Below are 25,324 nucleotides of genomic sequence, written 5' to 3'. Positions count from 1 at the left end.
GGCTTCTGTGGGTTCTGGGAAATCAAACCTGGGTCCTTAGGCTTTGTAGGCAAGTGCATTAACCACTAAGCCATCTCTCCAGCCACTGGTCACATATTTCTAGCAATTGTTTCACAAAATGTGTTATTAAAATGGAGATGAGAGTACACTTAGGAGTGTCTTTTCAAAAAAGGTTCATAAATTGTTATGTGAGTCCTGTTAAAGAGATTAGCATACTGCATTGTCCAGAAAGTACCAACAAGTGGTTCAGTGAAGAGAGCACACAGTCATTCGCATGTGTCTGGTCATGTGCACAGCTGTGGTGGCTGTGAAGGATGGTGTAAACTGTCCCTGCTACAGGGGAGAAGCACTTGAAAAGTGGTCAGGAAGAATTCATGGTCTGTGGGCCCTTGTTCAGTATTTGATGCATGGGTGCTACATCTTCTGTTTATATGAGCATGGTTAGGTCTTCCTCAGCAGTGAAAGAATTTTGAGTTAAGATCATCTTGTCTGGTATTTTTGTAATCTTTGAAGAAAAGTGGTATGGTTTTTTTTTTTTTTTTTTTTTTTTGGTTTTTCAAAGTAGGGTCTCACTCTGGTCCAGGCTGACCTGGAATTAACTCTGTTATCTCAGGGTGGCCTTGAACTCATGGCAATCCTCCTACCTCTGCCTCCTGAGTGCTGGGATTAAAGGCGTGCGCCACCACACCTGGCTGGTGTTCAAATTTTGCTCAAAGTGGATCCCATCAAGGGCAAGTCATCTTTCAGTGACAAAATGCCTAAAAAATGAACTAACAGAAAAGATTTGGTGGGGGAGGGGTTGGAGACACTGTCTTTTTTTTTTTTTAAATTTAATTTATTAGTTTTCTTTTCAGTAAATACAGGCAGTTTGGTACCATTATTTAGGCTCATCTGTGATCTACCCCCTCCCATTAGACCCTCCTTGTTATTGAAAATGGGTTGTGCATTGTGGAGTTAGCCCCCAGTTATTAGTATGATAAATGTCTCTGAAAAATGAGGCAGATTATCATGGCAGAAATAGAGTGGTTGATAATGAATGTCAGCTAGGAACAAAAAAAAAGAGGAAAAATGTGTGGAAGACAAGGAGAAATGCAGAGAGAGAGGAAGAGGGAGAGGGAGAGAAAAACAGGCAGTGGCAATGGGGGCCTTGCTATCTTCAAGGACATATCCCTAATAACCACCCTCTAGTTTAACCTACTAAAGTTTTTGCCACCTCCCCACAGTGCCATGAGCTGGCATCCTAGTCTTCAAGTTAAAAGTTTTGGGAACCATTTCATATCTACACATACCATGTATACCTTGAGAAACTTATAAGAGATACTGTTTGATTCTATTGGTGACCTATGGTCTCAGAAGTTCACAGCCTATAGCATGAATGTTAGATAGATGGCACACGAGGCCTCTTTGTGGTATGATTAGCTGGCTGGGTTGTTTTGTTTGTCGTATGATTCTTGCTGTACACATTTCCCTTTAAACCAGTAGTTTTTCTGTCAAGTCTTTAGATGAAGTGTATTTTGTGGTCCGAGGACAGAGTTCCACAGCTCATTAATCAAACTGCCCTTGTTTCCTGCTTAAGCTAATCCAACAGATTTATATTTGGAATGCATGAGAAGCATTGAAATGAAATTGAAACAAAAGGTCAAAAGGTGAAAGACTTGTTTTGGGTTCAATAAAGAAAATACAGAGTTTTAGATTTTCTGACATAATTCAAAATATAGATCATTTAAAAATAATTATTCATATTTAAAGGACAAAATATATATCCAAGGATTCTTTTTAACTATGTCATGGGAGAAACAAGTAGGTATGATTCTGAAAATTATTAAGACATAGCATGTAAAGTGAGTATATATGAAACAAGTCATGGAATATTTTCATATGTTCATCTGGAATATTTTAGACATTTCAGCTATAGAGGTTTTGTTTTTGCCATAAAATTATTCATTCAGATTCCTTATCATAGTGTGTGCTAGAGAATTCATAAGATCGTATCATATATGATTTAACCTGAGTGATACTATATTGAATTCATAATATATTTCTTTCTTTCCAAACTCTTGAGAAATGCTGACAAAAGCAGCAGTAAAATTTTTATATCTTTGAAACACTGTCACTTTAAAAAATGAATGAGATCTTAAAGTTTCATCGACTGGCTATAAGTTTTTCAGATTAAAGAAATACATTGAACTCTCTCTCTCTCTCTCTCTCTCTCTCTCTCTCTCTCTATATATATATCTATATATATATATATATATATATATATATAATGTATATATAAAATCAAATTGATAAAATTTAAGTGATCATGAATATTTTCAAAAGATAATATATATTTCATACAACTGAAGATTTTAAAATGATTACTTTCCCTCAACTTACCAGAAATACACTCATGTTTTCTTGTTACTATTTTTTTTTAATTGAGCCCTCTGTCTAATTCTTGATGGTTAAAGAATACAATATTGGGGAAATGGCTCAGTGGGTAAAGCTCTTGCCATGCAAGAATGAGAACATGAGTTTGGATCTCCTAGCATGCACCCAACGTATATTCAGGTGGGCATGAAAGCTTAGCTACTCTCACAGCACGAGGAGACAGGCACTGAGGATATCTAAGGCAAGGTGAAGAGCTATCACTAGATAAATTGGTTAGCTCTGGGTTCAAGTGAGAGATCCTGTATCATTAAATAAAGTGAGGAGTGAAAACACTTGACATCAACCTCTAGTCTCCATATACATACAAATACTTATGCATACTACACACATATACACCTGAATATAAAGTACATTTAAAAGAGTGGCATACTTGCAATGAAGGCTTCTCATGTGATTGATATATGATAGGTACTCATAACCATACTGTGCAGAGTGTTTTCTTGAGAGTTGAGATGAGAATGTGACAAAATTCAAAGTAAAAATATAATTCTTAGAAATTTAGCTTCACTAAATTGAATTTATGATCATAAAACAAGTAAGAATTCTACCCTAATTATAGGTTTTGTTAATTGAGCCTTGCTTGATGTGCATTTGCTAATTTAACTCTTCCCTTTTTATTTATTCTCCTTACCCAGTATTAAAGAATCCAGTGTATAAATTGTATAGATTCCCCACATCTGACAATAAGTGGATGCGAATCCGTGAGCAGATGTCTGAGAGCATACTCTCTTTTCATATTCCTAAGGAATTACTTTCCCTTCACATTAAGGAAGACTTGTGTAGGTAAGAAAAAAATTAATTCATATTAATCATTTATCATTAATTACATTAATTAATGCAATTTCCTTATGATTTAATTAATGTATAATATATGCTTATGTACAAATGTCTGAAGTTGGCATATTGAAAAATTACAACAGTGGTAATTAGCATAAATAATATCTTATACCCTTGCTAATTATTTATTTTTCTTCAAATATTATGCTAACACTGTCCATTCTGGGGACCTCTAAACTTATGTGGCTACTAATGACTGGTAATATAAGTAATGCAAATTGAGATGTTGAGTAGGCTTACCATGTGCGTGAATCTTGAGTTCGTGGTTTGTATATACACAGATGATTTCATAATGTCTGTGTGTTTATTTTAAGTTTTTAAGTTAAGTATGGCCAATAGAAGTTTTTCTTCCAGTTACATATGTGATTCTGTTTTGTGAGTTTAGCTAGCTACATTTCCTGTACATAGCTTTGTATTGACCCCGTAATAGGATCTTTGAACTATGTCTTTACCTCGTCTTCTTAGGATTACTATCTCTTTAATTCTTATTTGAATTGAAGAAAAGTAGTCCTGGTACATAGAATACTGCTTTGTGGCATAGCTTTTAAGTATTTATCTAAAAACCACTTAAAATGGCTGCTAAAATATGCTATACTAATGAACAGTATTGTTTTACAACAAAATTAAATCAGCTGATATAATAAAGCAAATTTTGTGAGTTTATTGCTTTGTAAGAGTATCTCTAAACCATGACTAATTAAATAATTTGTTTCTCTGCCTTTTAAACAAACATCTAATGATATTAAAAAAGCTGAATACTATATTGTATTAAATACCTTGAAGTCCCTGAATCTCAGATAACTGGCAATTTTTTTTTTCATAGTTAGCATTATAGAATTGCTATAAAGCCTAGCAGTGAGTGAAATATCCTTCACTTGGACTTCTGTTGTATACTGACAGAAATATACATTGTACTTAATGTTATTATGCCCTTCGGTAGATTCTAAAATCCCCAGGCATTCTGAATTTATCTGTGTCAATAATGGCACTAGGAAGCAGGCAGGGAAAACTGAAAAGAATTGGAAAAAATGTTTAGTGTAGGAATAACTGCATGTATACTTTGTATCAAAGCAAGGAGGAAACATCATGAAAACTGAAATTTAGGGAAAATTAGAGAATAATTGATTCATAGCAATCATTCTCTGGAGATGGTGACTGAAAGGAAGATAGAAAAATTGATATTTAGGGTCACAGAGTGGGGAACATTGATCCACAGAAATCAGATGGCAGCACTGAGGTGAACCCAGGCAAAAAGAATCTGTGTCCATGAATCTATTACACAGCTGACAAAGAGCCCCTTCAAGAGTGAGGAAATGTAAACCAAGGACGGTGGTACATATCTACAACTCAAGTGTTCAGGAAGCAGCCATAGGATGATTGTCATGAGTGTTGAGACCACCTTGAGGCAGCCTGGGTTACTTACTATATACTATGTCCAGGGCTACATTGAGAGACCCTGTCTCAATAAAGGAAATCTGGGACTGGAGAGATGGCTTAACAATTAAGGCGCTTACCTGCAAAGCCCAATGTCTGAGGTTCGATTCCCCAGTACCCACTTAAAGTTAGAGGCACAGTGGCACCTAGAGAATCGAATCTTAGGCTTCGTGGGCATATGTCTTAACCACTAAGCCATTTCTCCAGCCCCTACAAATATTTTAATGTATTTTTTAAAAAGGTAATACAAGGAATGAAAAGAAAAAAAAAGTTAATATAAATTCCACACTCTTGCGAAATGAAATTTGATGTTGCCCTCATCTGGAGCTAGTACTGAGCAAGGTAATATATAAATGAAGCAGATTCCCAGGAAGGACAAGCAGGCTTCCATCTTGGTGTTGAGAAGCATTGAGTTTGGCTCATTGTACTCAGGAAAGAGACAATTTGTCCAAATTGTCTGCATGCTAGGCCACTAAACACCAAGGAGCCAAGGAAGCACTTCTTTAGAGTCAGGTTAAAAACTCCTGGAGACAGTAGCTGGTTCCCAGAGGGGTCACAGAGAAGCAAGGGTTCCCCATAGGCAAGTAGAGATTGGAAGTACCAGGAAGAGCATCTCCATCATCACTCAGCTCTCAAACCCAGATGGAGAGTAGTCAGACAAGGCTGATTCAAGACATGATAACCAGGACTTCCTTGTAAATGGCACTGAAACCACTATATCCAACTGAGTTTCAAATTCCCATGAAAATAGGTGATGACACACAACATTTAAAAAAAAAAAAAGAGCACTTTACAAAGCACTGAAATCTATTTGCATACTAATATCCTATTATGCTGTGTACCATACTTATTCACACTAACCTTAGGTTAATAGTTTGAGGGTTAAAAATCTTGGTTGTTGTATAGTATGGACCATTTGTGCTATTTGATGTATATTATGGACCATTTGTGTTATTTCTTACAAATGAATAGCTAGCTAATGAGTGAAGCTGAGGAAGCAAAGAGGGAAAAATGTTCCAGCCCCAGTGTGCTCTAAGCATTCCCTAGGCTGAGCAGCTGTCCTGACGCGTGCCAATTTCTTTTGAAGTCACCGCAGTACTGCCTCAACTCCCATTTTCATTCCATTACTACCCGTGTGTCCCTGTCCATCCATTCATAGACTATTTTGAGAAACAATGAGGAGGGGGCCTGAAGAGATGGCTTAACAGTTCAGGTGCTTGCCTGTGAGCTGTAAGGACCCTGGTTCAATTCCCAAGTACCCAAAATGCACAAGGTAGCACATATGTCTTGGGTTCATTTGCAGTGGCTAGAGGCCCTGGCATGTCCCTCTCTTTTCTCATAAACCAATAAATAAAATATTAAAATAGAAATGATGAGTTGCAAATGGGAGACTATTCAGTACTACATTTTTTTTAATTATTTATTTATTCATTTGAGAGTGACAGACACAGAGAGAAAGACAGATAGAGGGAGAGAGAGAGAATGGGCGCGCCAGGGCTTCCAGCCTCTGCAAACGAACTCCAGACGCGTGCGCCCCCTTGTGCATCTGGCTAACGTGGGACCTGGGGAACCGAGCCTCGAACTGGGGTCCTTAGGCTTCACAGGCAAGCGCTTAACCGCTAAGCCATCTCTCCAGCCCTCAGTACTACATTTTGTTAGTCATAGACTCTTGTAATTTCTGTTGTTTTTTTTTTTCCTTTCTTGTTACATGCAAATACTATCCAGCATCCCATCCTTCCTTGTCTTTCTATATATCTCTGTTTCCATGTGTTCTTGTAGCAAATATTCACTGACATATGCAATAGGCTGTAAGGCTGGTTTGGTGGAGACAAAGGAGTGGTCTCTCCAAATCTAAAGACCAAACGCCAAAGCTTAAAGTGAGATTGTTCAGAGAAGAAAGTCACATTTCAACATTAGGGAACTGAGCTGTTCAAAAACTTGATAGACTGGAAATTGCCTAGGAACAGGGAATACCAAACTGTTCCATTGTTTTTTTCCTATGTGCATCACCCATTGTTAGAGCACATGCTAAAATATTTAACAATAAACCTTTAAATGTCATATAGATGAGAGAAAAAAAAATCATCCTGAAAACTCAAAAGAGAAATTTTAAAAGATCTAGAAATGTTGACTAGCCACCTGAGTGAGGAGATAAGACTATTATAAAAGCAATAGGACAATCCATTAGAAAAGACCCATTTGCCGAGAAAAGGACAAAAAGAAGGCGATGGAAGAGGAAATTGTGAAATTTAAAGTGTATCAGCTGTGTGAAAGCCACAGAGCCAGCAAAAAAGGCATGACACTAGGCCAGGAATGTGGAAGACCCGTATGATAAGCTGTCCCTCGATGCCAAGCCAAGGAACAGGAAGAAAAACGAGGAGGATAGCAGAGACCTTCGATGAGCAGGGCAGAGAGCTGGCAACAGAGAGGTCATTGCAAACATTCTTACAGAATGCAGAAGCTGTAAGGAGAATGTGGCCGAGTGGCCGAGCCGCAGCTTGGCTTACTCCTGCCCATGCTGGAAGCTCGAAGCCAGACAACCGTACGCCTCTCTGTAGAAGTAGATGGCAGGAGCAGTGAAAAAACACCGGCTGCTGTCCAAGAGGAGAAGGTTCTGACCTGCCATTATTATTTAGGGGTGGGTTATGAATATTTTATGGATGTGGGTAACGGAACTGACATACTTTTACATGCAGGAGCTCAGAAAATGTCACCTGCGAAACTTCCTTGAAAAGCCTGCTCGAAGATATATGCTCTCACACGAAGAAAATAATTTAAATGCGGAATTCTATTTATAATATATCATGAAATTATGTCTTAAAATTAATAGATAACAATATAAAAATGAAATTAACAATGTAAGATTAAAGGGTTCTTGAGAGGTGCTTAAAACATTTTTTTCTTTGTGAAGTGATATCCCCAGGAGATAGATATGACTTTACTCTGGAGCCCTTTTCTCAGCAGTATATCCACTACTTTTATTCAGAGCCTAGAAAAGATTTTCCTTGCTCCGTTTGTCTCCGCCCTCCCCATCCCAGAGGCAGATGGCCTCTCTTACTGAGTTGATAAAAGGCACAGGTGTCACTGAGCCTCCATTGCTGAGTGCTTACACGCTCTACAAAATGCCGCATTACCATGCTTTGAAGCCTCCCTGGGAGAATCTATAAATGAAAAGAACTGGGTTTTATCTTAAAAAAAGAAAGTTGGGTAACTTTATGGTATGGTCATTTCTATTATTAAGAAACATGTACAATTGTTTTCTGAATCTTTACAATAAATATTAATTAAATTGCATCTCTATACTTTTGGTGAAGAGTAAAGAACCAATGAGTAGCAGATGTGAACTTCTGCCGTCTCTCTTCATATTCTTTTTCCTTTATAAGACGTATGGGAGACAGATACGTGATAGATAGCAAATGAAATATTAACTCACTTATAACGTATATTGGCAGACAACAGAAACTTTGAAAGGACTAAAGTAAATATTTTCATTTTTGCCAGGCACTTACGGTCTTTGCCTTTAGTAATTAATTGGCTGTGCCGTTGAAGGAAATGACTAATTGCAATTGTGCCCCACGCTGTACTTCACCTCTTCATCACTGAGGTGTGGAAATGAAAGCACATTCATCTCTCCACAGTTATGAAACCTCAGTTTAAAAATTCTAAACCTCACAATAATTGTATTATTTTGCTCCTTATTCCTCTCAGTTTCGAAGGCTTACATAGCCACTGCTCACCGAACTTGGTTGCAGTAGTTGTGATGTCATCAGCACATAAGAGTACTCTCTCATATAAATCTTCCTACTCTGTCAAGGGCATGGATATGGAAAATCAAAAAGCCACAGTGAGCAGCAGCACTCTAATAAACTTGTAGTTCCCTGAATTAGAATCAAGAATTTAGTTGTGGAAACAGTAGTGGTTAAGGAAAATTGTCAGTTTATTGCTAGGAATATACAATCTGAACTGTTTCTGTGTTTGTATATGTGTGTGTGTGCATATGTGTGAGTGGTGTTTGTGTGTGTGTGTGTGTGTGTGTGTGTGTGTGTGTGTGTGTGTGTGTGTGCCAAAAGACAACCTTGGATGCCGTTCCTCAAGCAGCATCCATTTCTTTTGAGTCAAGGTCCCTCATTAACCTTGAACTTGCCATGTAGGCTAGACTGACTGGCCAAAGAGTCCCAGGGTCCTCCTCTTTCTACCTCCCAGTGATGAGATTACTGGCATGTGTTCCCATGGCAAGCTTTTTATGAACTTCGGCCTTTGGAATCAGACTCATGTCATCATTCTTTCATGGCAAGCATTTTTACCAGCTGAGCTATCTCCTCAGTCCTCCAAATTGCTTTTTAAAGACAATATATTAGTGGCCTCATAATATTCTCTGAGGTCAGAAGGAAATCCTGTTAATAACATTGAAGTAGGTTATTACCATTCACATATATGACTTTGCCATATATTTAAGAAAGCGTGTTGGTGAGGCAGCTATTTGCAAGGACCACATGTATCCATGAATTATATCCCATGCATCTATGGTATAAATGAACACTACCTTATTCGTTGCAGCCAATCCCAACAGTGAGTGTCACTGTTGCTGGCAGGGCCATAATGGCCTAGCAGCTGCTTCCACACAACTCACATGCAGCATCCATCCTTCCCAGTGGTGGCCATCACAAAACAGTCCTGCTTTATGTCTCACATGTTAGTGTGACCTTTAGAATCAATGTGAAGTATTTTTTTTATTAAATTTGAAATTGTACATACACAAAGTCTTATGGATATGACAGAGTCTTAAACCTTTGGGGACTCTCTCTGACTGGCCTATGCAGCAGCACAGACTAAGTTCAGAATCAGAAAAATAGCAGCAGGTTGTTTTTTTTTGCCAAGGGGAAGCAAAGCATTTTCGTACTGCTATACATTGAATGTTATATTATGGTTCAGGTTCAGAACATTCACAAGCACAAAGACCAAGACATCACTCACATTCTGTTGACTGTGGTCACAAACAGCTCATGTTATATTTGGTCATTTTCTGACTGCTTGCTTCTGGAGACACAGTTTACAAATAAGATAAAATATATATTTTGAACTTTTGCCATGAAAATAATACATGGCCAATATAAAAGCAGCCAAAATACAGAAAACATGATAAAGAAAAGTAAAATCATTGTAAATTCCCCACAAAGAGGGAATAGGCAGGGTCATTAATTTCTGTACCTACTTTTTACTTCACAATCCTAGAGCTAGAGAGATGGCTTAGCGGAAAACACACTTGCATGCAAATCCTAAGGACCAAGGTTCAATTCCTCAGAACCTACGTAAGCCAGATGCACGTGGTGGCACATGCATCTGGAGTTCATTTACAGTGGCTGAATGCCCTGTGGTGCTCATTCTCTCTCTCTCTCTCTCTCTCTCTCTCTCAAATCCATCAATCAATCAGGTAGTCAATCAATCAATTCTCACAGGGGCGAGCATACTTTATGCCTCTTCAACCATCATTTCTGAGTTGTATTTTAAGATGTAGCGTTGTGTATGTGCTGGAGGAGCGGCAGGGGTGCACTGAGGATGGAGTGATTAGAACTCACACTTGGTAGGCAAACACAACACCACCGTGTCATATTCCCAGTCCATGAGTTACATTTTTAAAATCCGTCTGCCATTATAGTTTTGACATTAAATAAAAGCATAGACTACAAATCAGTTAAAATATTTAATCTTAGTTTAGTTGGACACATTTTAGAGACCAGAAGGCATTATACCAATGTATTAGCAATGCTTGCCTCATCTGGGTTATAGAGTTAAAAATAATAATCAGTTTAACAGCAATATAAAATTAATATGCTAACACCTCTTGCAAGTAATATACACTACTTAGACTTGATAATTAATAGGGCCTTGGCTTCTTTTATTTTAAAGACTGTACTTTTGATTGAATGGAGACAAAATTTAGTTCCCTATCTAGGCGTTTCTCAAATTTTTCATATCCCTGTTTATAGGAAAATCACCATCTTTTAGATTTCCACTTTTCCTCTGCCCTACTTCATGAAAATACATAAGTAGATGATGGATTCAGTTTGTACATACAGCATTGGGGACCAAGGAATTATATTCTTGTGAGTTCTTTCACAGTATGACTTGTCAAAGTCTCTATCTGGCTCTTTAGGTAGTATCTTGGCATCATCTTGAGTATCTGTGTTTCTGACTTTGAAGGTTTCATTGCCTCCCCTGGAAGTTTCTTAGTCCTAATTACACACCTCTAAAAAATGTGAGCTTTACAGCACTTCAGCAAGCCCTTGATGTAGATGCTAGCTATGGGGAGGAAAGGTGACATTCATCCAGCTCCATCATTCCCCATCAGTTCCTCATTATGGCTTAGCATCTATATTGAATAAGGAAGACATCTTGATCAAGGATATACTTCATGCCCTCTTATACATATACCTATATGCTTTATTCAAAAGTATTCTGCACTGCACACATTTTGTAACTGCATTTCCCTACATATTATTAATATTTTCATAACTTCATGGGTGTTTTCTTAAAATATTTTTGTAATAATTTGTTACCATGTAATAAAAAATAAGCTACATTATTGAAAATTTAGCGAATTTTCACTTCTTCCTCAACCTTGTTATCACTTACCAAATTTCCATGGCTCGCCACTACCTTCACTAGGGTAATTAAAGAAATCAAACGTTCATAAGTGCAGCAAAATTAATTTAAAAACTGATATTTTAGAATATTTGCTCTTTACAGTATGGAAGATGGCACTGTCAGAACTTCATCCATATATATGTATACTTTTAGAAGTTTCTTAATATGGTTTATGCATATTTCTTAAAATAATTAATATATTTGACTTTATTATATTTTGTGATTTGTTTTTACACACACACACACACACATATGGCATGTAGATCATATGTATCCCCAAATTATCCTCCTTAATCCTCTCTACACTTGCCATGCTTTTAAAAGAATCTCTAGAGGTTTATCTCTTGCACTTGCACCAAATTATTTTTATCCTTATCTTTTTTTAAAAAAAAATAGACTTTATGTGTGTACTGAATGCTGCTTTTATTTCTATTGTAATGATCTAAATCATGGCATGATTAAAAACTGAAAGGTGGAACTGGCAAATGGCTTAGTGATTAATGTACTTGCCTGCAAAACGAAAGGGCCCAGGTTTGATTCCCCAGTAGCCATCTAATACCAAATACGCAAAGTGGTGCAAGTGTCTGGAATTTGCTAGCAGTGGCTGCATTTTCTCCTTCTCTCTCTCTCTCTCTCTCTCTCTCTCTCTCTCTCTCTCTCTCTCTCTCTCTCTCTCTCTCTCTCTCTCTCTCTCTCTCTCCCCCCACTCTCTCTTCCTCTATCTCTCCCTGTCTTTCCCAATCTATCCATCTCAAATAAATATTATTAAAACCTGAAATATGATTAGCAGATCTTGGATTTTGTACATGTTTCTACATGTATGTTAGCGTTTTTAGTATCTTTCAAATATTTTAAATCATAGTTTTGTTTCATCCTGGTCCAATTTTTATTTAGAAAACTGTTGCTTTTATCTGTTCTTTCATAGGTATTGGTATTTATTTTTTCTTGGCTTCAACATTTTAAATACGTTTTGGGTTTTATATTTACTTAGTTTTCATTGTCACTAACTGTATAACATTTTTTTCAAATATTTGTTTAAGCCCTAAAAAGCAATTGTGCACATACCCAAGTTTGAAAAGCTGTAATCATTTCCACTTAAAGTATCATCTCCATACTTTGGCTGATATTCTCAATGTTCTTCCTCTGTTTTTCTCCTTTTTGCTCCTGAATATTTCAAATATCAAAAGAGTTATATGACAGAAATCCACTGTTAAGCTCTGACAATAAAACATGATAAACAGACTTTGTATTTCTGTACCCACATGCTTCTTGGGACCAGCCTTCCATCTTCCACTGTGGCTGTACTCCCCTGGTCTGCAGTGTCTTGAATGCCACACACCTTCTGGGACTCCATAGCAGGTCTTGTGGCTTCCCCTTATAGGCTGCTTTCCTTATGGCTTGGAGCTAGATAGTATAACTCTTTCATTTTCTTAATCCTATAGCTTTTGCTCATCTTCTGTTCCTCAAATACCTCCATCCAACTACAGACTGAGTATCTCTACTTGTTTTGCTATTAAATCAGATGCATACAGAGGACCTCGCTTCCAAGATTATTCTTTGCTAATGTCTATCTCAAGAAATTAAAGCACTATCTACCCACCCAACAGTAGAGCAAATACAGAATATACCTATTTTTCTTGTCTTACTGGCCTTTATACAAATTCTACATCAAGTATCAGCTTCTAAACCTCCTGTTCCATAGTTTCTCACAAAACCTTGTGATTTTAATAACCTTGCTTGCTCCCTGATCAAATGCTACATAATTTCTTTTTTTTTTTAATGATGGTACAACAGGGTGCTAATGTCTTTTCGGCTTGAAACCTTATTTTATTTCCCATTAGAAGCCATGGGACACGTAGCAGGCTCACACATTCTGATTCAAGATATTTTGAATACAAATTTGTGTTGGGGGTTTCTAGGAAGTCACTTTGACATTTAACTCTTTGAGGAACATACAAGAATTTTATGCTGGACAGAAAAGAGGCAAACTTCTAACATAGTACACAGACTCGTATGTTTTGGAGACATTTAATAAAATTTTTATAATGATTATAGACAAGAGATTCAGTTTGGAAAGCTGAAAAAAACTTCTTTGATCTGGGCTAACTGAAGGTTTAGGGTGTAGAAACTAGGCTATTGTGGATTAATTTAATGGGCAGAAAAATAGAGCAACATGTTAGGAGCATCTAGAAATGTATGCGTATTTGTACATGCTTTCATTCATGTTTATATTGCTTCAAACTGAGTTGAGTGCAGATAAGTTATATAGGTCTTATTAAACAGCCAACATAAAAATTTTACAGTCTGTTTTAATGTTGCCACATATTTTGTTTATGTTAAATAAGTTCTTCAAATTGTGTAGCATTTCAAAATTTTCTAGGTCATAATCCATTGGAAGTATGTTAAATATTATGCAGAATGATATTTTCTATATACTGTAAGCTCTATGCTGGTTAGAGATGTTGCATTAATCTGATGTGACATGCACATGTTTAAATGAGACCCTTGTGGCCATATAGTACATGCCTTATAAAACTGTGTACATTTCCATGTCATAAATGGTGGCTGAAAACCAGCCATTGCACAAAGATATGTAATGGGAAGCCTAGGAATGTTTCACTACAAATGAATTCTATAGTCAATACATATCCCCAGCAAAAATAAAATTTATTTATATCTCTCCTTGTTTTTTTATATTTTACCTTGCTTTCTTACCTCTGTACACAATTTTAACCATTAATTTAATCAATAATAAGGTTAAAAGTTTTCTAGTGTACAGTGTTTAAAGTTTAGAATAAAGTACTTAAAGTTTTGAACAAAGAATAGTTCATAAAAATGAGAGGAAGTCCTTTCTTAAAGTTCATGTTAAGCAGACAAGTATATTTCTTGATATTATGCAGAATAAAATCCAAATAAAATATCCAAAACCAAACCTAATATTTTAGCACATAAAACTGTACTAGATAGCTGGTGAGATGGCTTAGTAGTTAAGCGCTTGCCTGTGAAGCCTAAGGACCCCAGTTTGAGGCTCAATTCCCCAAAACCCATGTTAGCCAGATGCATAAGGGGGCGTACACATCTGGAGTTCTTTTACAGTGGTTGGAGACCCTGGCATGCCCATTCTCTCTCTCTCTCTCTCTCTCTTTGCCTCTTTCTCCCTCTCTCTCTCTCTCTCTCTCTCTCTCTCTCTCTCTCTCTGTCACTCTCAATTAAATAAATAAAAGTAAACAAAAAAACTGTAGTAGAATTTGATAATTTGTAAAATGTAAATATATAGTTGAATCAGCCTCTTCTTTGAGAAAATATTTGAAATTTATCTTAGATATCTTGGACTGAAAAACTTAAAAAGAAGTATGTTTACTTATTTATTTGTGACCAAAGAGAGTGAGAAAGAAGGATTGAGAATAAACCTCCTGCCACTGCAAAAGAACTCCAGATGCATGTGCCACTTTGTGCACCTGGCTTTATGTGGGTCCTGAGGAATGAACCAGTGATAATAACAAGCAAGTACCTCTATCCACTGAGCCATCTCCTCTGCCCATCAATTTGCAAAACATCCATGTAATAGCTTCATATTAATGAAATCAGTTTGTTCATCACTATTTCAAATATCCTTTCTATTTTCACGCTATTTCAGAATAATGAAGAATATATCTATAAAGATCTACATTACACATATGTTTCTTGAACATAAATGCATTATTATAAATAAAAAGGCCAATAATATTCTTCTGTATCCAGCCTTGAAATCATAGTTGTTACACTAGAAATGTATTAGAGAGGCATACCCCACATATTTCCCTAAGTAGTTTTGCAGACTTGAATTGACTCTTAAGTAGTAAAGCTATTCTGAGAAACAGAAGATAAATTAACTCTCTGACGTTGTAACTTATCTTAAAGCATTTTGTCACTATCATTTTAAATGTCCATTTCATTTTACAATGATAGCACTTTATATTTCAAAATATGTATTAAAATTTAAATTAAATCCAGAGCTATTCAGGAAAATTTCATTGTGAAGGCATTCTCATTCATAAAAAAAAAAAAAAAAAAAACCACAGCAGGATTTTGTTACAAAATGATTTTGCCAATCCATCTACTATGATTTGACATTCTAAGATTAAATTTATTTATTTAAATTAAATTATTTTTTCCAAGATGTATTTGCCATTAGGCAAAGCTTGCCTTCTCATGGACTACAAGGAAGTTGTCAATTCCCATTCCTCATCATCTATGTGTTTTCTCTCCCATGGCTGAGACATACGTCTTTGAGGATGTCTGTTTATATTTGCATACTTGGATAAAACAAAGGCACAATGGGATTCTTACTGACTAGAAATACGGATTCATGGGATAGCAATAGGGAGCCTGCTACCCTGCTTGGAGTTCATATAAATCCAATAATCCTGAAATTGATGAATCTCATAGAAGGTGTATACTTTTCTGCCTCTCTGCATATTTGTACTCATCTCTATTTCCCTTGCTTGCTTTCATGGAGAATAATCAAGTCCTAAGAATCCCATCAGGACTCTCCTGTGGTCTCATGCCTGATCACTGTGACTCTTCTGTTCATTTTGTCATGTACTGTTGATGTGCAGCAGCCCATTATTCACGATGCAATGTCTTTGCCCTACCAACTCCTGGCATGGAGGGCAGCTGCTGAGTGCCATTAAGTTCATCATTAATGATTCTTAAAATACTTTAATGAGAGATCCCACAGAGCACTTTGTATCATCAAGCTGGCAATAGAAATATAGGCTTTATTTTACAATTGGGAACTAAAATATCCCCACAGGAAAGAATAAGACAAACCTTATTCAGAAGCATGCATTGTTCTGTTGTGCCTTGATTCTTTTTTAATGTTTATTTAAATATTTATCTGTGAGAGAAAGTGGGAGGGGGGGCATGCCAGGGACTCTAGCCACTGCAAACAGACTCCAGATGGATGAGCCACCATGTGCTCATGTGGCTTATATAGGTACTGGGAAATCTAACCTGGGTCCTTAGGCTTCGCAGGTAAGTGCCTTAACTCCTAAGCCATCTCTCCAGCTCAGTGCCTTGATTCCTATTGGTATTATTTTGTTTGGTTGTTTTTCTTTGCTAAGTGCTAGAAATCCAACCCAAAGCTTTGTACATGTCATACAAGCTCTTTACCACTAGCTACATCCCCAGTCCTATGATGCCCATATTTTTCTTCTTTAAATTATTGAGTATGGTACACAGTGCTGTATACACAATGTCACAGAATTCTAGTTATTATATGTCTGAGCTTGAAAACCATATCTACTAATTGGTATATGATTTGAGTTTGAACAAAATTAATAATTTTTTAAAATTTCCTGAATTTTGGACCATGTGGAGGCATATGTAAGTTGTGTGTGTGTGTGTGTGTGTGTGTGTTTGTGTGTGTGTGTGTGTTTTCATGTGTGGAGGCAAGTATGTTTGTAGGTGTACTTTATGTGTGTGTAGGTCAGAAAATAGCCATGAATTTTGCTCCTCAGTTATGTCATTTACTTCTTCTGAGAGAGAGTCACATTGGCCTGGAACTCACCAGTCAGGCTACCCTGACTGGCCAGCAAGTCCCCATGATACACCTGCCTCTCTCCCCTCAGTGCTGTGAATACAAGTGTGTGCTATCAAGCCTGAAATTTTATGTGAGCATTGGGGATTGAATTTATGTTCTCAATGCAAAGAAGGTAAGCACTTAATCAACTGAGCTTGTTCCACAGCCACTGATCTCTTGTTTATCGTTTAGGTTTATATGATTATTCTATGTCTAACAAGGCTATTGTGTTAAATGGGCAATCACAAGGAACTGGCATTTTACACTGTATGGTTTTGCTATGATTGGGCGTGTGTGTACGTATGCAAGCATATGTGAACAAGGAGCAATACCAGGTTTGAAACAGCTTTCCCATCCCTACTGAGTAACTGTAAACATAGCATGACATGTCTGATTTTTATTTCCTCAATCTGTAAAAAATCTGTAAATCTGTAAAAATATAACTCACATATACACTATTAAGGAAACATATTCAGTCAACACATATGCCTTTATTAACTGGAAAACTATATCAGTATTTATATAAAGAATCATATTATACCTAGCGGTCTGTATGTCTGTCTGTCTCTCTCTCCATATATTTTATTTTATATTATTTTACTTCACATCTCAGAAGAAACTTGGAACTATCTCATATAAAAACTGACTCTACATTTTTATTGAGAATTGTAATATGTGAGTATATTGTGATTTGATTGCGATCCTCTCTCATTACCCACATGATTCCCCACTCCAACACCCCAATTCCAGTGAACCTGCTGTTCATTCCATGTAGTCCCTCTTCTATTTTGATGAGTCATCCTTTATTTTTACTCCCTCTTCATGTATGTCAAAATGCTGATGACCTCGGCACTGTGTAGGGCTGAGGGATGTGGGTAACCTCCACTGTGAGGTCGTGAATACACCAGGATAGCGTTCCAAAATCCTCTAGTCCTACTTCTGGCTCTCCCTCCTCTTTCTCAGGGTTTACTGAGGGAGTGACAGAGATGAAACCTAGCACTGAACTTTCAAGGATCTCTTGTGAAGTCTCCTTTTTGCTTACTAACCTAGCACATACTGCAGACGCAGTCACCGTACTATACTGCATATACTCCAGGGAAAATAGAAGTGTTCTGAGCATGTCTTCTGTCCACAGTGCTCATTGGCTTGGAGCAAAGACTGGTTTTGGAGTAATAGATGAGCCTCTGATTCAGTAGGGCCTATGGACTTCTGTCATATGAAAAGAAGAACATATAAATCTCACTGCTGATACCCCTTTCTAACATATGATAAATACCCAATAATAATATCCTTTTTCCTAAGAAAAAATGAAATTGTTAGTGGAGGAGGCCAGTCTGATTACTTCTGGGGAATAGGATGGTAGTATAGACAGAATAAAAAAAAAATTAAAAAAAAAACATGCTAGGAGCCTGGAGAGATGGTTTAGTCATTAAGATACTTGTCAGCAAAGCTAAAGAACCCAGGTTTGATTCCTCAGTATCCATGTATGCCAGATGCACAAGGTGCAGTTGCTAGAAGCCCTGGTATGCCCATTATTTCTATCTCCTTCTCCCTCCCTTTCTCTGTCTCTCTTAAATAAACAAACAAACAAATAAATAAAATATTAAAAATCATATTAGTGATATTATAGTTGTCTAGGCTAGTGATGCTGGCTTAGACCAAGAAGTGATGGTATGGTAGCAACAGAAATTTTTATGAACTTGAGATGTCTAAGAGCTAAACGGACAGATTAAATATCAAGGATGACTGAAACATTCTTGCCTGTATACCTGCATATGTAAGTCCAAAGAATTAGCATAAGAATAAAGTGTAAGTATAAAGAATCAGTGTAATAATTGGTGAACTATCTAGTGTTACTGCTTAACTGCAGGTTCATCCTATGCTTTGTTGAGGTGGTGTAAGGTTAGAGCCATTTCTCCTAGACTAGAGCTTCTTGAATACTTTCCCTTGTCTATTTGAGAAACTTTTATGCATCTGAGATATATAGGTACATAAAATAAGTATACAAATCAAAAATTTAATGATAAAAACCAGAATCATTTCTTTTTGTAGCCAATAAATCCTCATTTTTGATGACCCACTAAGTGTAATTAGGGTTGATTGAGGCTAGGTGAAGTATTAGTTACTAGAGCATGTACAACCTACCAGTGGGTACTAGTCATTCCACAGAGACCATTAAATTCCAGTAGCTCCTCAGAGCGGGGTGGGATGGGGCCTTCTGTGACCTTCCCTCATCCATGATGCAATGTTGAAGGGCCAAGTATCTCGTAGGTCCTCAACAAATTCAAGTAAATATACCAGGGAAGATCAAGGCAAGCACACAGAGAGAGCAGAGAACCAGCTGCCTCAAGTCCTTTGTTCAAGCATTATTTGAAGAGGGCATGAAAATTATGTTCTGCCCAGGATAAGTGTGAGCCTTGGGAGCAAAGATTGTACTATACCTTCTCTGCCCAAAAGAGGAAGAAACAACCACTTTCCATTCCTGATATTTTTAACTTTTCAGTTATAAAAGACATTTCTGTGTGCCTCAAAGTATGAATATTTGAGATAAGAGATAGTTGACCACATTATTACAAGTGATTCCCTGTAAGATTTTGTTAGCTTTGGGCCAGGAAGACACAGCCTTTCCATCATAACTTTATACTACTAATAACAGGTATTTCTCACTGGAAAACTATTGGCATCTCCTTTAACTTTGTGAAGAGTTGAGGGACACAAGCTGTGCTTCTGATTTTTGTTTTTTTAATGCAAGAAAGTTAGAAAGACGACTGGTGTGCCAGGGCCTCCTGCCACTGCAATCGAGCACTAGACGTGTACATCCCCTCATGCATGTGTGACCTTGTGCACTTGCATTATTGTGTGGCTGGCTTATTTTGGGACCCGGAGAGTCTAATGTGAGCCCTTGGATTTCACAGGCAAGCGTCTTCACCACTAAGCCATTTCTTCAGCCCCCTGATTCATCATTAACCTGAGACCATCAGGAGGAGGCTGGCTGGACAAGAGCTCCTGTTCCACAGTTTGAAGCTGTCTCTTTGACAATCAGCTTCCTGTTTGCCAACTTCTGTCTTTGTCTACCCCAGCACTCAGGCTGTACTTTCAGTATTGCCCTTGCCATGAGAGGCTAGTTAATCTTGTTTAAATGCTTTATAATGAAATAAAAGTCATGAATTTGTTTTCTTAATAACCTGGTTTAGAGTTGATAATTGCCATAACTACCACTGGCTAATAGAGTATATTAGTTCACACAGATATTGAACATTTCCAAAATCATAGACAGTGTTATTAGGACTCATCCAAGAAAAGAAGTAGTTGCATCAATCACATTACAAATAGGGGTGTAATCACATAATACTCTCCTTCCTTCAGGCCTATTCAAATTTGATGTGGAAAATCAAAGGCTGACATGAAAAATTTTACTCTATGTTTGTGCAAGGTAGAAATGTAGTGTTTGGTATGTTTTCTCTCTAGGTTGGATGATTCAAGATACATGCTTGTAGTGTGAGAGGAAAGGAGAAGACAGATTTATTATGTAGATTTCTTAGGGAACAGTCTTCATGTGTGCTTCTCAGCTTCTCATTATGATAACAAAGCACCTGAGTTAAAAAATCTTAAGGCAGGCTGGAGAGATGGCTTAGCAGTTAAGCACTTGCCTGTGAAGCCTAAGGACCCCTGTTTGAAGCTCGATTCCCCTGGACCCATGTTACCCAGGTGCACAAGGGGGCACATGCATCTGGAGTTCGTTTGCAGTGGCTGGAAGCCCTGGTATGCCCATTCTGTCTCTCTCTCTCTATCTGCCTCTTTCTCTGTCTGTCACTCTTAAATAAATAAATAAAAATGGACAGAAAAATTAAAAAAAAATTCTTAAGGCAGGAAAGGGTTATTTGGCACAAAGTTTGAGGATTCAGCCTATGATCACATGACCTTGTTGCTCCAGGTCTGTAACAGCATGCTAAGCCATGTAAGGAGCACATAGCATCTGGAACTTGCTTCCTTCAGGGTGACTAGGAAGCAGAGAGAAAGGAAGGAGCCAGGCTCCTAATGTTGCCTCATAAGAGCATGTGCCCAATGACCTGACTTCCTTCCACTAGACCCCATCTTCTACACATTCCCACTATCCTTCAGTAGCATCACAGGCTGATGACCAAGCATTTAGCACACAGGGCCTGGGGCTGAGTGGGGGGCGGGGGGCGCAGAGAATCTAAGATCCAAATCATTGTAGCATAGGATAGTAGTTTAAAGCATAGGTTTTGAGTTGACTTGTCCTCCACCCCTACAATGTGCCTATGTTGGGGTTTAGGTCTCTAATTAGGGGATAATGTAAAAGAGAAGCCATGAGGTTGGGCCTGGGATCTAATCTGGCTTTCATCCAGGTAAGAAGAAGAAGAAATATAGACTCATAGAAACCAGTAACACCTGTACACAAGGGAACAATAATGAGGAGACATATCACAGTTTCTTTTTTGCAAGCCAAGGAGAGAATGAAACTAAGCAAGTGGTGCTTTGGTCTTGGACTTGGAGTCTTCAGAATTCTGTCAAAGTACATTTCCATTGATCAAACTACCCAGACTATGATAGTTTATTATGGTGAAGCTTACAAACCATTGTCATCTCCATCGGCAGACTACCTAGCATCCCTGCTCTCCCTCTCACCAGGTAGGTGGCTGAATGGTTTGAATGTGAAATGCAACCCATAGGCTTGTAGGTTTAAACACTGGGTCACCAACAAGGTGCCATGGTTTGGGAAGGTGATGGAACGTTTAAGAGTCTCTGTGGAGCTGGGGGTATGACTTAGTGGTTTAAGTGCTTGCCTGCAAAGTCAAAGAACCTACATTCAATTCCCCAGGACCCATGTAAGCCAAATGCACAAGGTGGCACATTCACCTGGAGTTTGTTTGCAGTGATTGGAGGCCCTGGCATACCTATTCTCTTCCTCTCTTTCCCTCTCCTTGCCTCTTTCTCTTGGTCACATAAATAAACATTTTTTTTTTAAAGTAAGAGTCACTATGGATAGGGTTTAATATTTTATAGCTGGATCTACTTCCTGTTCCGTTTCCTGATTGTGGGTTTAACATGACAAGTCATCTTCCCACTTCTGCTGCCATGCCATCCCCACCATAATGGACGATAGTCCTTTGTACTACATGCTATTGAAATAAACTCTTCGTTCCTTCCTTCCTTAAGCAGCTCTTGTCAGGTACTGGCCACAACAATGAGAAAACTAATACAATGGCTGTGGGTGACTACTTAACTTCTCTGGGTCTCCCTTTCCTCATTTGTAGAAGGGTGATGATAGTAATAGCAACATTTCCAACAGGTCAGGAGTGATGAAGGAATGAATATTTGTGGAGTACTCAGAGGAACACCTGGTTCCTGCACTGCATAAATATTTGTTAAACACTTGGGAAATAATATGGCTTTGCCTTACTGATTGACTTTCCAGCAGCCAAGACCACATATCAAGTGCACAAGGGATTATTGGAAGCAGCCCTCTGCAGAGCTCGGCAGGTGTTAGATTTAGAGAGTTGGGTGGGAGATCTCACTCTTCCTTCTGTTCAGGGATTCTTTCTTAGAAGTACTTGCACTCACCAAGAATTCAGATAAAAAGAACAGGACTTAGATCCCCGAGATCTGGATACTCAGCCTGATTCTGTCCTTTGTCAACAGTCACTCCACTTCCACCATCTTCTTCTCATTTGGCTGATCTGTATTGCCTATGGGAACTTCTCATTTGGCTGATCTGTATTGCCTATGGGAACTTCTCATTTGGCTGATCTGTATTGCCTATGGGAACTTTCTAAGATGAGAAAAGCTCCATTCTGATAATATGTTCTCTGTAACATCATATGACAACTATGTGGCTGATAAGTACTTTGTAAGTGCTTAGTACAACTAAATCTCTTATATTTTTTAAAATAATATTTTATTGACTTACAAATCGAGAAAGAGAGAGAGCATCAGGGTCTCTTGTCACTGCAAACGAATTCCAGATGTATGTGTCACTTTGTGCACCTGATTTTACATGGATACTGGGGAATAGAACCCAGCTCATGAGGCTTTTTGAAAGCAAGCTTCTTTAATTTCTAAACCATCCCTCCAGCCCCAAATCTCTTCTTTTTTAAAGTTCCTCCATGGAGCAATGAATTCTGAGAATTGTTTTTGTTTGATTGCTTGATTGTTTGTTGTGTGTATGGATGTGAGGTATACACATAAATGTGCAAATGTGTGTACCTTGTATTCACAAGGCCAAGGAAGATGTTAAGTTTACTCTTCTATTGCCCTTCTATCTTATTTCCTTGAGCCAAAATCTTTCACTACAACCTGGAGCTCCCTCTTTGATTTTGGTTAGACTGGCTAACCAGGGAACCCCAGTAATTCTCCAGTCCACCTGCCTCAGTATTAGGCCTACATGCATATACAGACTTATCTGGCTCTTTACATAAGTGCTGGGGATCAAACTTAGGCTCTTCCATTTTCATAGGAAGCACTTTAACCCACTGACCTATCTCCCAAACCTAGTTCTGGTGATTGTTCTAAGAATCAAATGAGGACATATGTTGTATACCAAGTAAACTCTGATTACCCCCCAAAAGATAAGAAGGAATGCCTTGAAGGGCTTTTGAGATAGATCACCAAATGTGATGTGGGATATCCAGTAAAACCTCTTGAATCTCATCTATCCATGAAACTTCACTGGGCAAAATTCTAGTTCAGATTCAGGTTAAGTGTTTGACTGGGTGGCAGAAAAATCCTTACGGTTTCTAACAGTGTAGATAAGAGCAGTAAAACGACGTTGAGTGCTTGTACATTGCCTTGTTCTACCAGCTTTCCATGACTTCACAGAATGAAGGCCCATAATGACTATATATGGTGATGAGAGAAACCTTCACACCACACAGTGTGCCGTGGCTACAACAGAACAGCAGCGAGCTCTTTAAACTGTTAAAACATAATTGCTGTTCATGTTTTATGACTTAAAAAAAAATCTATCAAGAGCAAGTAAGAAATGACTTACAAGTAAGCACCACTTCACCTTTGTCAGGAATAGCAAATGGACTCTTAGACCGGAACAAGCCATTACTGATTACTCCTCTTTTTTTTCTTTTTTCTTTTCCTAATGCAGTTACCTAAAATGAAATTATAGAACTGGGCTGTTTATCAGACACAAATAGATTCTGTGATTACAACTAAATCCTGTAATAACTGTGTTCCAGTTCTTAGTCTTTGCATATAAATTGAAACCTCATTGAAGGTAGAATAGAATAACCGCTTATTTTAATGTCAAGTAACAGTCAGAGGGAATGACCACTCAGGAGATGCTATCATTTCCAGTGAACTAGTAGCTCATCGATTGTAACATTAACTCCACTGTCACTAATAAAAATGTGTTTGTTAAAGAAATAAGCCTGTAATTTACGACTGTAATTTTTACCCCTGTATTGGGTAGAACATAAGCCTTTTGAATTGTGGGCTGAGCATATGGTTGAACTTGGCATCTAGCTGCACTTTACCCTCTTACAGTTGTCATCTGACCACTTTATAAAATTGAAGCCACCCACTTGTTATTGATGTGGTCTATTCTTCACTATATATTTAGTATTTAATTTTTTCCTACTGGGTACATTTAGATAGGTTTTTTTTAAATGATGTCTTTTGTGGTTCATTTAAGGTCTAATTTTTCTTAACAATTGAAAGCAGCTTGACTGTTAAACTTTCCACCTGTGCATACCCACATGTCATGTTGCCATGTGATAACTACCAAAAGACCCACTTAAGTTGTGTAGCTTTTTTTTTTATTCCACAAATAAAACATGACGTTTTTGGGTAAACTGTGGGAAAATATTTCTATTTATATAAGTATTAGCAATATCAAATAATGTTTTAATGTATTTCTTAATCAGTCATAATCATTGGGATATAAATTTTTATCATACAGTTTGGTCTCACTATTTTCTTATAAATGACTTAACTGGTTTACAAAAATATGTCATAACACAAAATGTTACTTTTCATAAATCTATGAATTTTTGCATACCCAGTTTTTTAAAAAAGTTTTTAAAGTTTTCTAAAGCTTACCATTACAAATTCAACCTTCTGCCAGGTGTGGTGGTGCACACCTTTAATCCCAACACTTGGGAGGCAGAGGTAGGTGGGTTGCTGTTAGTTCAAGGCCACCCTGAGACTCCATAGTGAATTCCAGGACAGCCTGGGCTAGAGTGAGACCCTATCTCACAAAGCAAACAAACAAAAAATTCAACCTTCTAATAAGCTATGTGTTCAAATGTGGAGCTTTGGCCTGCAGAAAATTTCAGTATACAAGACATCATTCTACAGAGAAATTGAACAACTTTACAGTCATTTTTACTTTGGTGATTCAAGAGAGAATTTGTGTAATGAGGAAGGAGAAATAAAAGC

General features: G+C 37.6%; 1 protein-coding gene across 1 annotated transcript in view; it reads left to right on the top strand.

Moving 5' to 3' along the window:
- The window catches only part of Inpp4b (inositol polyphosphate-4-phosphatase type II B), a 507,192-nt gene that overhangs the window by 276,864 nt on the left and 205,004 nt on the right, over positions 1-25,324 (top strand). Inside the window, exon 11 of the mRNA XM_004655836.3 lies at positions 3,069-3,216. Within this exon, the coding sequence (XP_004655893.2) occupies positions 3,069-3,216 (148 nt within the window). The remainder of the gene's footprint in view (positions 1-3,068; positions 3,217-25,324) is intronic.

The sequence above is a fragment of the Jaculus jaculus genome, chromosome 12 (assembly GCF_020740685.1).
Source record: "Jaculus jaculus isolate mJacJac1 chromosome 12, mJacJac1.mat.Y.cur, whole genome shotgun sequence".
Lineage (NCBI taxonomy): Eukaryota > Metazoa > Chordata > Mammalia > Rodentia > Dipodidae > Jaculus > Jaculus jaculus.
Note: the sequence above shows the minus strand (reverse complement) of the source record. Positions and strands in the feature narration are given on the sequence as shown.